This window comes from Vicugna pacos, chromosome 3 (genome assembly GCF_048564905.1).
Source record: "Vicugna pacos chromosome 3, VicPac4, whole genome shotgun sequence".
Classification (NCBI taxonomy): Eukaryota; Metazoa; Chordata; class Mammalia; order Artiodactyla; family Camelidae; genus Vicugna; species Vicugna pacos.
The window spans coordinates 28,338,165-28,355,192 of NC_132989.1; the positions used below are offsets into that span (position 1 = coordinate 28,338,165).

A 17,028-nucleotide genomic window follows, 5' to 3' on the forward strand; every position below is an offset into this window, starting at 1 on the left:
ATATGAGGCATAGTATGCCTGTGTGATTGACCCCCAACAGAAACCCTACTCCTAGGCTCAGGTAGAACTTCTCTCGTGTATAACATTTCACTTGTACTGTCACAACTTGTTGCTGGAGGAATTAAGCAATTCTGGTGTGACTCCAATGGAAGCTTCCATCTGGTTTCCTCCAGCACTGTCCATGTGCCTTTCTCCTTTGATTTTGCACTGTATCCTTTAGCTATAATAAATCTTAGCTGTGAATATGGCTATTTTCTGAGTCCTGTGAATCCTCCTAGCCAATCATCACAACTCAGTGAAGTCTTGAGGACCCCAACACATGACTTAGTCAATCACCTTTTTTTTTTTTAACATTTTTTATTGAGTTATAATCACTTTACAATGTTGTGTCAAATTCCAGTGTAGAGCACAATTTTTCAGTTATACGTTAACATATATATATTCATTGTCACATTTTTTTCTCTGTGAGCTACCATAAGATCTTGTGTATATTTCCCTGTGCTATACAGTATAATCTTGTTTATCTATTCTACATTTTTAAATCCCAATCTGTCCCTTCCCACCCTATCATCTTTTAACTTAATCCCAAAAGTTGGAGGTCACTCCAGCATTCTGGCCTTTTTACATGAATTTTACTTGTATACTGAGTAAATTTCAGGATCAAAGTTAGGACTGTAGATGTGGGAAACGGAACAAACCTGCCAGTATAACAGAGATTTGGGAACGGCAGAAACCATCTAATACAGTGATTGTATTGAAGCTGAGCTCTTTTAAGGGAAACAGCACTTTCATTCTTTGCATCCCCAGAATGTGGATGAGTCATAAACCAATTCTTCCCGAGGAAAGTCAGTAGTACTTTATCTGATAGCCAAGCACCAAAGTATCCATCAGACAAAAGATTATGGGGTGAAACATACCGCCAACAGTCCTTGCTTTGCCAGTCAACACACCAACATTAAGACAAAAGAGGCTACAGCAGAGCTAAAGTATCAGATAACAACATGCAGTGAGGAAATTCAGCGGCAAAGCCAATACAACCACCCCAATTTCAACAGTCCCTAAGGACTCCACCATACAAGCACAACGCTACAAACAGCCAAGCTTCCACCTAAATAGGGATACAGAAAAGACAAGATGAAGTCTACTGTTGCTTTGCCTTTCGTGCTGATACAGAAACAGCAAAGACATAGAGATAGAAATGGAGAAAAAGACAGCATTCAACTAGTATTCAACTAATTTAACAAACAAGTAGCTTTCATGTGCAAGGCAGTATGCTAGGTGCTGGAAGGAATCTTTTTGGAAGAAGTGGGCTTAGAGGTAAGTCTTTAAATAGACAAAGTAACAGAAGCATGAGCAAAAACTATGGAGCAGAAAAAAAATTCAAGGAAATGAGAACTAGTTTGATTAATTCTTAAAATAACCATTACAACCTAAGGCCAAAAGCAATTTTATTTGTAATTAACAACTTTTGCTTCCTCATTCAAGTCCCCAAACAAGGTGTAGGGATTCAAACTCACCGAAACAACACAGTCCACGACAGGCTTCTTAAGAACATTTTCTGCTGTTTCCTTCAGTTTAGACAAAAGCATAGCAGTCACCTGCTCCGTGGTAAAATTTCGCTCTTCCTCCATGTATTTCACCTGCAATAAAACAACAAAAGAATCTAAACTTACTATATTTCTTCATATCCTAAAAGCCTAAAATGAACAATCTCTCACACTGTCAATGGAATATTATCTCAAAAGTGAATTAAGAAAGTTAGTTTTGGAAGCAAAAGTAACTTGAAGGTTACTTTTAGCTTTTTTAACATGCTTGCCAAGCTTGATACCTGGAGTTGGGACACATAAAAGATGTGATGGGACCACCAACAAAATTTGAGACAATTACCTGAGCAGAAGCAAGCTGGTGTAGCTCACCATGATCCACAGTATCCCTTCAAAATGAGGTCTAGGGGTGGAAACTTTTACCATCTGAAATACTGTGCATGTTTTATTTTGTTTACTGAATTGACTTTATCATCGTCACCCCAAATAGGACCTAGTCTAAAGACACGGTTTTTGTCAGATTTGTTCACTCTCCTAGGCCCAAGTGCCAAGGACAAATCTGACACAATACTCATTAAAGAATAAATGATGAACAAAGGCTTCAAGATATCCTGCCCTGGATAAAAGTATGCAAATTTGACAAGTTACAAACTCTAAATGTTGAAAGACTCCCTAGAGTAGGGTCCCATTCTACATGCCCATATTCTCCAACTACAATTCAGACCAGAAAATGTCACTTTGTTCTTTTAGCTCCTGCTCTGACTGATCTAGAATACCATCTTCTCCTCTTCTCCTCACTCCCTAGTCCAACCATAATTTACTCTGGTTTAGAATTTAATCGTTTCTCACTTCACTGTATGATAAAGATGGGAAAATAACCCTCGTAGCAAGCCTCTTTCAAAGCTACCTCTTCTTCCCTCATTTGTTTAATTCTTCAACTACTCCAACCTCATTCCTGGACCCACTTGTTCCCAGGTCTTCTCTCTAGTCTCTTTCTCCTTTGGCTCTTACATCATCTCTGACTAAATCTGCCAATATCCATCCTATTTCTTTTTCTTTTTTTTAATTAAAGTCCATACTTTATTGAGATTTCCTTAGGGTTTTGTTTTTTTAATTTAAGTATAGTTGATTTACAGTGTCTCAGTTGGACAGCAAAGTGATTAAGTTATACCTATATATCTATTCTTTTTCAGAATCTTTTCCACTACACATTATAAGATATTGAATATAGTTTCCTGTGCCATACAGTAGATTCTCGTTTACCTATTTTATACATAGTAGTATGTATCTATTAATCCCAGACTCTTAATTTATCCCCAAGTTTGTTTTCCACATCTGTGAGTCTATTTCTATTTGGTAAATAAACTCATTTGTGTGTGTGTGTTTTTAAGATTTCACACATGAGTGATATCATACAGTATTTTTCTTTCTGGTTTACTTCGTGTTAGTGCAAATGGCATTATTTTATTCTTTTTTTTAAATCACTAAGTAGTATTCCACTGTATAAATATACAACAACTTTTTTATCTATTCATCTGTTGGTAGGCATTTAGGCTGCCTTCATGTCTTGGCTATTGTAAAATGTGCTGTTATGAACATCAGGGTGAATGTACCTTTTCGAATTACAGTTTTCATCTTTTTCAGATACATGCCCAAGAACAGGATTGCTAGATCATATGGAAATTCTATGTTTTAGTTTTTTAAGGAACTTCCATAGTGGCTCCACCAATTTACAGTCCCACCAACACTAGTGTTCCCTTTCCTCCACATCCTCTTATTCCTTTCTTAACTTTAAGTATCACCCATTTCCTCACCTCTCTTTTTTTTCCCCTCCCCTGCACTCCAGATTTATCCATTATCAGGCCCAATCAAACTGTTTTGAAATTATTACCAAAGATACCCTAAGTAAACCCAGTGATCATTCTTCACTTATCAGAATTCTTCACTTTCAAAACTCAACTGAACTCTCAAGGTACAACTGACTACCTTTTTCCCACGATTGTCATCATCTCTAGGATTCTGAACCTGTTCCCACGATCCTTTATTTTTCCAACTGGGGTGTCACAAACACCAAATTCCCTTTCTATAAACTCAGTCACCTGGAGAACTCAAACACCCTTCCTGATTCCTCTTATCACCTGAGTGCAAGAGAGGCACGTATGTCCACCCTACCAACCCCCAACCTCTGAACTTTTTTTTATGATCAGTTCACTGCATGCTTCACAGAGAGACTCTCCTAGATGTCCCAGAGATGGCAAAGACTAAACTCTCCTTTCTCCAAAAGAACACCACCTCTTTCCAATTCTACTGTCAAGAGTATGACCACATATTGCACTAGTTGGTGACTTTACAGAGTTGATTTCTTTGCCTGGTCTTCCAAAAGTCATTCACTAAAATCATACCAGAAAGACTGCTGCAACAGTCAGCAAGATGAGCAGCAATGGCAGTAACCTTTACACCATCACTACCCATCCGTCCAACTCATATTAACAGTGCCCACCTATGGCTCCCAAACAAAATCTAAATCATTCAAAAAATGGGAAATGGTCTTTACTAGCAAAAACCTTTCCTAAGCATTTGTAAGCATTTTCATTACAACTTGATACTAGAATATTACGATATGTAAGGACCTGACAAAATAAAACACGGTATTTTAATCATAAGGCTTTATCTTGAGAACCTTACCTTTATACCTGTTAACCCAGTGGGCAACTGCACAATATCATACGCAAGTTTAGATTTTTCTGCCTCCACAAATGGATCAGAGAACGCTCGGCCATGAAATCTTTTAAATCCTTGGACTGTGTTCTTTGCATTGGAAATCACCTGTGAGAAAAGATATCACAGTCAAAGAGTGGAAACACTAATAGCAATTAAATTAGGGAAAAAAGTTCAACACTCTCAGGATTAAATTAGCATCACTTTCATTCCACAAAGTTTCCTTCTGAATTTGTTTTCTTCAGCACTAAAGCTTTCTGAACGTTGCCTCCTAGCATGTGAAGTCAGGTGAGAAAGCTGTATAGGTCACATAGTGGAGGAGCTGGGACCAGACTCCAGTTTGTCTTCTCATGAAGACAGGTCATTATGCTTATAAAAGTATTTTTTGTTATTAAACTTCCAATAAACATTTACATAAAATAACCTTTAGTTTTTAAAAATTACCATAGTTTGTGATTCATACTTTCCAGGAGTCAATTTGGCAATATCAATTCAGATACTCTAATGAAAGAAACTTACCATAAAGGAAAAAAGATGACACTAAGCACACAAAGATAAATGCAAATAAACTGACAGAATCTTACTTATCACAGCAGAAAACTGCAAAGAGCCTGGAGGGTCCATGACTGGGGAATGGGTAAATAAATTATGGTATATCCATACAGTGGTAAGATTATTTTAGAGTCTAGAAAACAAGTATCTGTATGGTATGATGTCACTTTCTTGGGGGGAGGGTAGAGAAAAACATGTATATGCTCAGGAAGAGTATAAAAGGTTACACATCAAGGTATTAACGATGATTTCTGAATAATGGTAGTACAGTAACTTGCAATATCCTTATACTTCTATATCTGAGTTTTCTAATTTCTTTAGAATAAACTATTGTAATTTATGGGGGGAAATGCTGGTTAAGATATTCCAAAAAAATTAAGAATGAATTTCTGCTGAAGACTTACAGGCTTCTCCTTCCAATGCAGGAGTAAGTGTAACAAGTCTTTTCTGTAAAAACAACATGAGGCCTCCAAAGTGAGGCCCTGCTTCAGTAAGCTGCCAAACAGAAACTCAGTATCACAATAACTACATCAACCTAAAACTAGGCAGCCAGTTTAGTACAATAACTATTCTCAATAGTGAAAGCAAGTTTAAAAGCAGGAAGAATTCACTGGAATGTTAGAAGGTGAGAATTTCTAAATAGCTCTTTACTTACCATCTACTATCCCCTAAAACATCTTGAACTTTTTCAAAGTAAGATTATAAAATACTCAATTTAATTAAAAATCAATTGGCCAAAGCACCATTTTCTTGGGTTTACAAATCTTGGGCCCTCCCGGGTCCAGAAATACAGTTACTCCTTCTACATAATGCTCCAGGGTGAATCATAAACAGGTATAACATGCAACTCCTTAATTTTACAGCAATCTCAGACACTCAGGAAAATAAAACTCTTCAGGTTCTACTGCTCTGGTTACTCAGAAACCAGCAAGTATGTCAGGTTCCTGGATTAAAAGTAAACTAATGGCAAATGTGCTTCTTCTGGTATGCTTTCCTTCCTTGAGAATCTGGATCAACAACATCAAATCTAGAGACAACACTGACCCTAAATATGAGTAAGATGAAAATCCAACAAGACAGTCTTTAAGGAACATTTAAAATACTCAGGAACAAGAAAACCTTGATCATACAATACCTGGGCAAAATACACCCTAGTAGTTTGCATTAAACAAATTACACTGTTTGTGCTTTTTAAAAGCTACTTGCCTCTCCCTCAAGCACATGAGAAAAGACATCAGGTTTGTCTGTTTCAGTTGTACACCCAGGGGCTCCCAGTGCTGGGCACATAATGGACACTGAAATAGTTGCTGAACGGGAAGGATGGACAAACCAGAGAAATAAGTCATTTTAGTAAAAAAAAAAAAAAAAAAAAAAAAAAAAAACCCTCTACCTGGCTTTTAGCTGCTGCTCCAATTGAACGATTCTTAGGACCAAAAGAAACGCAGGCCCTAGAAGATAAAATCATTTAAGCATCAAACCGTATTGAAACATTACATCCAAAACCAAAGCAAGCAAGATTTCTGAGTCTTAGCTTAAAAAGCCCTATAATTTTAACAGCACACAGTAAGTCTGTGACTTTGACCTTTCTGAGTAAAACTATCCATGGAATGGGCTGCTTCTCAGAGTAACAGGAGTTCTGTCATTTAGATGTCAAAGCACAAGTTTAATATGACCATGTGTCTAAAATACTACAGAAAGATGGAGTAACCAGTCTCCACTAACACCTAATTCTTTAAATCTGGTGTATATATAAATTCCAATATAAAATAATATACCCTCATATCAATACGTCAATTAAATGTCCTTTTGTTGTAGAACAGCTCATAACTTCACCAAGAGAATAGTCTATAAACCCTGAAAACAACTCTTTTCCTATTATAAATAAGTAAAAAGTAATTTTTCTAGAACTAGCTTCTAGAACTAGGACTCAATTCCTGACAAGGAACCTGTCATACTGACTTCTGAACACATTCTTCCAAATCAATTCATACACTTCCTGCTGGTTTGATCTATATGTTGCTTATTTTAGAAAGCAAAATTGAAACCTGCTTAAAGGTATAACTACTTTAAAACACTGTTTAAGCTTAAGAAGTCAGCTATACTGGAGCTGATGCTTTTGCTATCATGGCCTTGTGCTTCCCTCTATGCTTTTCTCTCTAATTTATCCCTCCGGAACCTTGCCCCACGTTTCCTTTACTTTCACATATTTGTCGCCTCTCTTTCCAGTAGCTGTTTTCTCTCAACCTAAAAGACCAAATTTACCCACACCACCCCAAAAATTCTAAAAAACAAAGCTCTTCCCAGAGTCCATTTCCCCCTTAGTTACTTACGAAAAGCCTTCTCTTCCTCCAACTCTAATAACAACCACTGCATAAATTTCTTATGTGTACTATCTCATTTAACCCTAAGCACTTTATTCTATCCTCACTTTAAAGGAGAGTCCAAAAACGTATTAACAAGTAAATTTATCCACAATCATACAATCTGCAAGCGTTGGGGCTCAGAACTCTAGATCATTTCTCCATACTTAACACGGTAGCTAGTTTTGACCCTCTCTATCCTCCCTGGACCCCTAATTCTTCCAATTTAGCAGAATGAATAAGCGTAAGGGCTCTGAAGCCATATTGCCTTGGTCCAAATCTGACCACGTTAGATGACCTACTACACTAAGTAGAACTGTTTCACTTAGATAAACTTACCACCCCTGTACAAACTGGCCATATGCTGGGCTTCTCTGCAACTCAGCAACCCTTTCCAACCAATGGTGTAAGAATCCCTGTGAGCCAATCTCCCAGAGCAGTTATAGGCAACTATGAATATATATTAATCTGCACAACCTGAGATCTCATCGGATTTCCTACAAACCCTAAGCTCTATGGCCCTAGAACATGCTGGGGTTAGCCCTCAAGATGCATAGGTGTCAACCTCAGCATTTCTGCAAATATACCACCAATCACTCGAAAAAAAATTTCCTGAGTACCACTTAAATATCTCTCCTATCACAGCCCAAAATGTCCTTTAGGAGAATGCAATCTCCTTCTTACCCACTCCATTCACCCTCTCCATTTCTACTCTATGCGTGGAATCTTACCCACTCCATTCATCCTCTCCATTTCTAGTCTATGCATGGAAATCTATTATCTTTCTAAAAGCCACCAGACCTGAATTTCTAAAAGGCATCTCACAAGTATCTCAATCCCAACATAACCAAATGGTAGCGTTATTTATCTTCCATTGTTTCCTGAAGCCCTGTCTTCAAACCTTCATCTCCTCAAAATACTAGCTCCAAGAATAAGAAAATTAACGTTTCCAACTTTACTGTATATCCTTTTGAAGGGTTAATTTCCTATTCTAACTCAGTAACTCTGAATATGCCTTGCTTCTAATTACCTTCCAAACAAAACCAATTACCAACAACAACAACAAAAAAACCCAGGCCGGAAGGCCTCTCACAATCCCAACCCCACCCCCATTTCCCAGCTCCACATCATGCACACAGTGCCCCAATACAAGACAGTCATCCAATCTTCCCGCTTTGCTCTACTACATTTGCCACCTGAAATGTTCTGATCCTTCTAAATCTCATTCATTCTCCAGAAATATCACACACTTTGTGAAGCCTTCCCAAGCCTCCTCAAATAAAAATCGTTTCTGTTAAAACTTATTAGACTTGGCTTAAAACTTACTGGACTTTGGGGAATGCAAATGTAGAACATCTCCATCATCACAGAATGTTGTACTGTACAGAGTTGCTTTAGGTAATATTCTCCGTGAAGTCAATTAACATTTTTACTTTTAAAATCTATGTCTGCTCTCTTAACAGTAATAGTGTTTCATACATCTTGAAAAGCTAAATAAAGTTTATCTCAGTTCAAATTATTCACTTTTTTCATCTGTGCATGCATACACTACAAACAGTTGCCAACTTCTAACAAAGCAATCAAATGTCACTAATGGAATGCCCATCTTGACCACATAATGTAACAACTATATATCAACAAGGCCTAAATCTTGCAAGGTACAAGCAGGGTCCACATTCTTATCATACTGTAGAAAATGAATATGTTACATAATCCTTACATTCTAAAAAGTTCTATAACAATAAGTGAACTATTGCACTAAAGAAACTCTTAGCTTTTCCACTTTACCATTAACTTGACTGAGTTGAACAAACATGCAGTACAAAGATCTCAGGCTCTAGAATCAGACAGTATGAGTCTGTCTAAATCCCTTCTCTGACCTTCTCTGTTGCTTAACTTCTCTGAAATTCAATTTGCTTATCTTTAAAATCGGAAAAATTACAGCACCTACCTCATATGGTTATTATAAGGATAAAATTTGTTGACCTACTTTTAAAGGACTTGTATTAGAGACTGGCACATCATAAATAATAAAATATTGCTATTATTAAACCTCCAATGAAGCCTTGGTCTGAGTTTCACACGAAAAATACCAACTAGCTTACAATGAAAGTTCTGCTTCACCTCAAATTTCCCACTAAAATCATCAGCCATCTTAAAAATAATGAGGAATAAAAAGTCCTACCATTTTATTTTCAAAAGGACAATTGAGGGTCAATTTGTCAAACAGCACAAACTGAAAGGGTTTTTAAATATGAAGCTTATACAAAGAAACCTAACATTGAAATATGAAGAAAACCCAAAAAGATTAAATCAAATAGTAGAGCCAACGCTAGAACCTATTCAGTGCTTTCTAGTGCAAGTTCATCAAAGAAAATTAGAAAACAGCGAAGTATAAAGAAAAACATAATGGTTATCAGTAATTCCACAATCATTCCCCTCCCACCATAGATGGCCACCATCACCATTTAGATAAATACTCCTAGGCAACCTTAATAAATATACTAATTCTTAAAAAAAAAAAAAAAAGACGCTAAATACCCCCATTCAGTCTGTTTCTCCTCAACATACGCTCTCAAAAATCTTCAGTGACAATGATTCTGTCATGAGGATATTGACGGGAATAAGACATTTAAAGAAAACATACTATTTCCAACTTGCCAGGAATTCCAAAATTTGCACACTGCCTGCATGCAATCCCTATCTACCCCAGGAAGCCTCTTTCTTCCAAGCAGATCTTACTCCCTTGTCCTACAGCTTTCATTTCTAAGCCTTCATATCCCAGGCAGTGTGCTAAGCTTTCTACATTTGATTCTCCCAAATACACTTAAGAACTATTACTGACCCAATTTTATACATGAGGAATTGAAGTCAAGTTAACGTACCCAGAAATATAACTAGTTAACATTACAGTCCAAGATTCACAATAAGACTCTCAAACGTCAAATCCCACACATACATACTTTTGTACTGCCGACCAAACCCATTCCTATTTCTATACCTCCATTCAGACTCTCAACCCTTTCTTTCATGTTACTAATCCTATTTGCTCAAGTCCCATTCCTGCTTTTCCTCATCGCTCCATCTCTCAGTGATGTAATGTCTCCTCTGAACTTGTACTTAATAACCTTGTCCACAGCTGTACTCTCTTATTGTTATTCTATTTACCGTTGCTTTATGTCATTCATATTTTCAACTAGAAAGATTACATCTCCACAGCAGGACTCATACTTCCTCTATACTAGGCAAAGTCAATGCTGCTAAAAACAGCAGTACTCAAGACAGGTGCTGCTTGACTGATACTACTTTTCCTCCATTCCAAACTACAGGTTGACATTACATGAAGTTATGTCATGGATTTGACATTACAAAACTCCACTGTTCTAATCTTCGAGTCCTAGAAATAATAATCTTTTTAAACCAGAGAACAGCATTGTTCTCTTTCCTGGGTAAGACATAATTACTGACCAAACATTTACACACATTCTGATAGGATGTTATGAACAGTTGCAATTGGCACAGATCCTTAAAAGGCAAAGTTTCATGTTTAAAAGTATGTGTAGAACTGTTCTCATGAGATTAAGACTATAATTCAATTTCTTAAACAGTATAAAAAACTGAGTTTTTCAGAGAACCTAACATAATATTTAGACTATCAAATAAGAAATGTAGGCAAAACTGGCACGGAAATGGTTATTATGTTAATTAGTGTATCCTCTAGTCACTGCCTTATTAGCCCTGAACTAGAAAGTACCCGAAAATTGATATCAACAACTCATACTTGCAAGATGTGCAGCTCCTAAAGAAACACAAATTCCTGAGTCAGTAAGACTTGCACATTAAAAGCTACGTATTTGATGAACCCAAAAGGCAAACTTCTATAATTTCATTTTACCGATCCAATTTACAGTCCATTGATAGATTAAAAAAATACAAAAAAGGTAAGTAATAATAGCATTATTAGCAAATACGCAGGCAGTATTTAGGATGTGACAGGCATTGTTCTAAACACTTTATAGTTTTAACTCGTCATAATTCTCACAAACCCCAGTGAAATAGAGAAATCACTTATGTTCCTGGTATAATTCCTTAAATTTCTGTAAAGTATCCTGGCAATATATACTGAAATTCTAAGCATATATTTTGAAAATCTATCCAACAAGCAAAGTTAACTCGTAAACATAAATATAAAAGACTACTTGTTGAAGACTATTTCTAATCACAAAAAATTAGAAATAACCAGAGCATTTAAGCAAAGTGTGTTACAGCCATAATATAGACTATTATATATTTAAAGGGGTAGATTCATATTTATTGACTCTAAAAGACATCTACCATATAAGTAAAACAAAAGTTATAAAATACATTTCAATCCTATTTGTTTATAAGGGCGTGTGTGCCCCCTACATATATTTGTAGAAGTATAGAAAAAGCTATGCAAAGATACACAGCAAACAATTAAAGAGGAAATGTAATTTTACTTTAACACTTCAGTGTTTTTACTATTCAAACAAGTACTTTATTAAGTCAGAAAAAAAGTTTTAATTTAGGAAACCCAATTTAGAATATAATGACAAAGTTCTTGTAGACTACTCCTATCAGTTTTGTATATGAGGTGTCATATGTTAGTTCTTATGTGAGCCTAAGAAACTACTTTAATAATCTCTGCAATTAGACACTAGGAGAAAAGTGTAAGTAGTCTGAAGCATTAGTTAACAAATCAACTTTCCTTTTCTCTGAACCCAAAAAATTCGAGTCATCCTGCAGCTCTACTTAGATCTACACATGTAAAGACACCTACTCCATAGAGGAAAACTTCTTTTTTGAAGTATAGTTATCTTCAACGTTGTGTTAGTTTCTGGTGGTGCACAGCAGAGTAATTCAGTTATATGTATACATGTTTCCATTACAGGTTATTACAAGCTATTGAATATAGTTCCCTATACTATACATTAGGTCCTTCTTGTTTATCTATTTCATACATAGTAGTTAGTATCTACAAATTCCAAACTCCTAATTTACTCCCCTGCTTCCACTTTGTTAACCATAAGTTTGTTTCCTATGTCTGGGAGTCTGTAAGTAAGTTCCTTTGTGTCATTTTTTTTTTAGATTCTACATACAGGTGATACCATATGACATTTGTCTTTCTGTCTGACTTACTTCACTTAGTATGATAATCTTTAGGTCCATCCAAGAGGAACATTTTTCTTGCACAAATAAGGCATCAGATGTTAATCTGCCAGTTAACCAGAATCTACACATACTCTCAGCTTTTGCTCTCTCAAGGGCAGTTACTAATAGACAATTTCATCTCTTCAAATTCTAATATATTGTTTTATTAGGAACCAAATCCATTAAAATAATATAAACTACCCATACACAGATTTTAAGTAACTCATCTCTACCCTATAAATTATGCAAAGTACAGCTCAACTAACTCCTGTAATGTTTACCAGTTCGTTAACACTCTTATTCCAAAGAAGCTTTAAGGATGTATCCTTTCCACAATAATGATCCAACTAAATATAAAAACAGGCTTTCCATCTTATTCCAAAGCCTCTGGTCAAAAAACATCACTACAGACACTCATAGTTTAAAACTCCAAAGTTTATTTCAAAGCCACCCACATTTTTCTCTCTCCTGCTACCACACTAGTGGAGAGCAACATCAACTCCCACGTGAACTAAATATTGCAACAGCCTCCTAAGTATCCTGCTTCTCTTGCCCTTCTCAAGTAAATCCATTTCCCACAAAATAAAAAGCCAATCATATTTTTTAAATATTAACTAGATCACTTCCCACAGTACCTAGGTAAAAATCCTAAACATGACTTACAAAGCCCAGCCATAGTCTAGTCCACCCTGCTTAACTCCTCTCCAGATTGAATTCGACGGCATTCTTTCAAGTGGCTTAAGAGTAGCTATAAACCTCAGTCCAACGACTGTACCAAACTCTTCTTGCCTCAGGTCTTCCTCACCTGCTATTGGTTCTGCAGGGAATTCCTCACTCTCACCACCACCTCAGTGGTAAATTCCTACTCATTCTCCGAGTCTCAATTTAAATGGCATTTTTTAAAGAGCACCTTCCATCACCACCCCAAATCCACTTTTTTTTTTTTGGCGGGGGAGGTAATTAGGTTTAGTTATTTATTTTTTTTTTTGGAGGTGGTACTGGGGACTGAATCCAGGACCTTGTGCATGCTCAGCATGTGCTCTACCACTTCAGCCATATCCTCCCTCGCCAAATCCAATTTAAATTAGGTCCCCCATCACTATATTCTGTACTTTGCCACCTGAGCCATTACCACACCTAGTAATTATATATTTGTATAGCATCTGACTTTCTCCACCAGCCAAATCCATGATGGCAGGATCTTGTTTGTATATCAGAATACCTCCAGTGCTTGCTTAGCACAATGGCTGACATATTGGAAGCACTCATTATTTACTAAAAGGAAGCCTAAACTTTGTGGGAAAGCAAGGGTCTCATCTGGGTAACTCAACTGGCTCCTCAAAAACAGAATCCAAATCCTGTTGTACCCACAATTTGAAATGAGTTAACTTCCATCATACCCAACCCTCCAGAATCTCCATCTCATTCCATTCTCACACTAAAACAAACCTACATCACAGTCCCGGGGTACCTGAGATACAAATCCTTTCTTCGGTAACCACTACCAAAAAAATAAATAAATCGACCTTTCTACTCCCATGTTCTGCTTAAGACTCCAAAACAGAAATCTAAGCTAATCAAGATCATAGTTGAAAAATTACTTGAATGTATATTATTCCTTTCAGTTCCTGAGAAATACAAGGAAAACATATAAAGAAAAGCATGTATAAATATTTAAACAGATACTCTTATCACAATTACAGTGTATCTGGCCATCCACCCAAGTAGTCTTTGGTACAAATTTAACTGTGATCTGGGAAGATTAAATTCTTTTCTGAAACAATTATTTCAGTTCCTAAAACTGAGATTCATGGTAAAACCGTTGTAGTTGTTGTGTGTCTAAAGGAGGGAAAGAAAGCATAGAAGTCTAAAAGGACAGACAGGAACACTTTGTTTCAGTATTTAGAATTCTCTTCCCTTTGGAGCTAAAGCATGTTCAATTCTAGGTAGGAAAAAACAAAGAAGTTACATACCTAACTCAGTGTTCTAGCCTTTTTAATTCTTTGGAGAAGATTATCTTTACAGACGAAGGATCCATGGAAGACAATACCAAATAGGGAATTATTGTTTAAATACTTAAAAACAAACTTCAATGCTAAAAAAAAACTTAAGCGTACACTTCCGTGAAAATACTAACTAGATCCACTGTTAAAAATTATAAAAATGGAAGGAGCGGGAGGAGGTTACTAGCTTGTAACTGCTAATGGGTACAGGGTTTCTTTTTGGACTGACGAAAATGTTTCAAAATTGGGTGGATGGTGCACAATTCTGTAACTACACTAAAAACAATCAAACATTTTGAACTGTAACGTATGTGAATTTTATCTCAATAAAACTGTTAAAAATATTAAAAATTCAGAAAGAAACATCGAACTGTTTTTGGATCTGGGATGAGTTAGACATGGGTTAGGTCTAAAATAAGAGGCAGAAATTTGACAAGTTTAAGGGAAATGCTGGGAGGATTCTGGGTAGCAAAGATCAGTCTAGCAGACGAAGCAAGAGTTGGCCAGAACTCTATCACCGAAAAAGTATGACAGGTGTGAAAAATAGGCCTTAAAACAGACAGCGTTAATGAGCTACACTGAGAACCTAGCAAAAAATACGCCAGCTTTTTAGAAGACTTTGTCCAAAAGGAAGCCAACGAATTCAAAGGTATGTACTCAAAAAGTAGACTCACGCTAACCAAGGAAAGACCTAGGTGAGTCATGGTCTTTTTAGCGTTATAACTGTACAGGTCCATTAACATACTGCGGGTCCTAAAAAAAAGTGAGCCCCTGAGTCATTCATTAACAACTGCGGCCCACACCCTCGTTGGAATGTATTATCATGAAAGTGGGAACACTATAGAGGTACATGCGCACAGAATGATACCAGAGAATGACCCAACATAGTCCAATATACTGAGACGATGTGAAAAATCAAAGTGAATGCAAAGGTATCTGAAAGTCGATTTTATTCAGTCTGTTTCTGATAACCTTCCGTGCCAACCCAATTTCAAGACCTTCGGTGATCCGGCTCCCTCTCTTCCGGGCGCCACCCCACCCCCACTCACGTGGGGCTCCGGCCGCCCCACCGTCTTACTGCCGGCAGAAACCAGAACCCGTCCAATTCAACTAACTTCTACTAAGCGCCTGCCGTGTGCAAAGCTCCGAACTCTGTGCTGGGCTGAAGAAGCGTCAGTATGCCCCGAGCCTAGTTATCTGCTCTCTAAAAGAGCATTTCTGTCCCACGCACAGGCCTGCCTTCCCTCCAGCTCCTACTCATGCCCTCCGCTGGTCCTAAAACCCACTCACAGCCTTCGCTCAGAAGCCGGCCCACAAGAAAAAGGCCGCCCCCGACGCAGACCCACACGGGAAGTCGCGGCCCCTAGTGACCTAACACCCAGTGGGGGTCCCCTATCCACCAGGGCCTGGGCTCGGAACGGACAAGACTCCCCGCCCCGCGCTCCCCAAGCCGCGAGGGTCACAAACCGGAGCAAGCGCCACATCCCCACCCCCCAACGCATGCGGCTGGCCCCCACTCACGGCGTGCAGCGGTCGCTGTACTCATTAGCGATCGTTTCGATGCCGCCGGCGCGGGCTACAGCGACGTAACAGCTCTGGAAGCCCAGGTCTATGCCCACCACCGACATGGCGCCGGCTACAGCTCGGGCTCGAACCCGGTCCGGCCGGCAAGACAGGACACGGACCCCGGCGGGGCTGGGGCGCGGAAACTGGACCGTGTGGGCCGGAGGACCGAGGCTAGTGGAGGACGTACAGGTGTCCACGCCAGAGGTTAGGTTCTTGGAAGGAGGGCCGCAGTGGAGGGCACTGCTCAGGCCGGCTCCGGCTCAGCGGCCGCACAGGGAGCGCCGGTAGCGGGGGCGGAGAAGATCTCGAAAGATCTCGTTGCGACGAGAGTAAAGCAGCAGCGCGAGAACTGCGTAGAATGTTCTCGCGAGACTCCGGCTCAGCAGCGTTTGCTTCTGAGGCCCCGCCCCCTGTTACGCACAAATGTACGTCACGTCCAACCTCGGGAACCTGGGAAGGGACGGGGCCGCTGAAAAATGGTTGGGAGGCGGGGCTGTCCAGTTGAGCCTGCGCACAGAACTTGCCGCAGCTCTCCTTGCGGCGGCAAAGAATAGTGGAGCCCGTCTCTTTTCACTAGGAAGTAGGAGAGCCAGCTTGAGGCAAAATACTGAGGACCCGCTGTTGGCCTACTTCCACCGTTTTTCTTTAGCTTAAAGAAACTTCTGACTGTGGCACCTTCTGCGTCCCACCTTGTGTAGGGCCCTCCAAAATGGGAACGCTAACTAACGTTCAAAGTCCAGAGGGCCCTCTCTCTTCTACTCCTCTTAGGGTACATTAGTGGGTAGAGGAGAAAGCCGCCTGAGCAGGCTCTGTCAAGCACCCCCTTTCCTTCCAGCAGAGGGGAGAAAGCCACTCTGAATCCCACCGCCTTGTTTTTTTCATTCAGCGTTTCGCACTATTTTCTAAACCACTCCTGTCCTTAGATCTGATTGAGGGGCCCGAGGGCACTTAAGTCTTTTAATCCCCAACCCATTCTAAGCACCTGTCTCCAGCTGGCGCACAGAGATAGATGACACGTCCTACCTACTTTCAAAATAGCCAGTAAATGGCAGGATTACAGGAAGCTAATGACCCTTAATCTTCAGGGCCCCTTCCTTGCTCCAACACCTCGAA

The 17,028-nt window shown here is 38.8% G+C and overlaps 1 protein-coding gene across 1 annotated transcript in view; it reads right to left on the reverse strand.

Annotated features, from left to right (window-relative positions):
• The window catches only part of HSPA4 (heat shock protein family A (Hsp70) member 4), a 37,945-nt gene extending 21,685 nt beyond the window's left edge, over window positions 1-16,260 (reverse strand). Inside the window, exons 1-4 of the mRNA XM_006212813.4 lie at window positions 15,871-16,260; window positions 6,205-6,262; window positions 4,230-4,370; window positions 1,518-1,640 (exon numbers count right to left, since the gene is read on the reverse strand). Coding sequence (XP_006212875.1) covers window positions 1,518-1,640; window positions 4,230-4,370; window positions 6,205-6,262; window positions 15,871-15,977 — 429 coding nt within the window. The 5' untranslated portion in view covers window positions 15,978-16,260. The remainder of the gene's footprint in view (window positions 1-1,517; window positions 1,641-4,229; window positions 4,371-6,204; window positions 6,263-15,870) is intronic.
• Window positions 16,261-17,028: the final 768 nt, after the last annotated feature.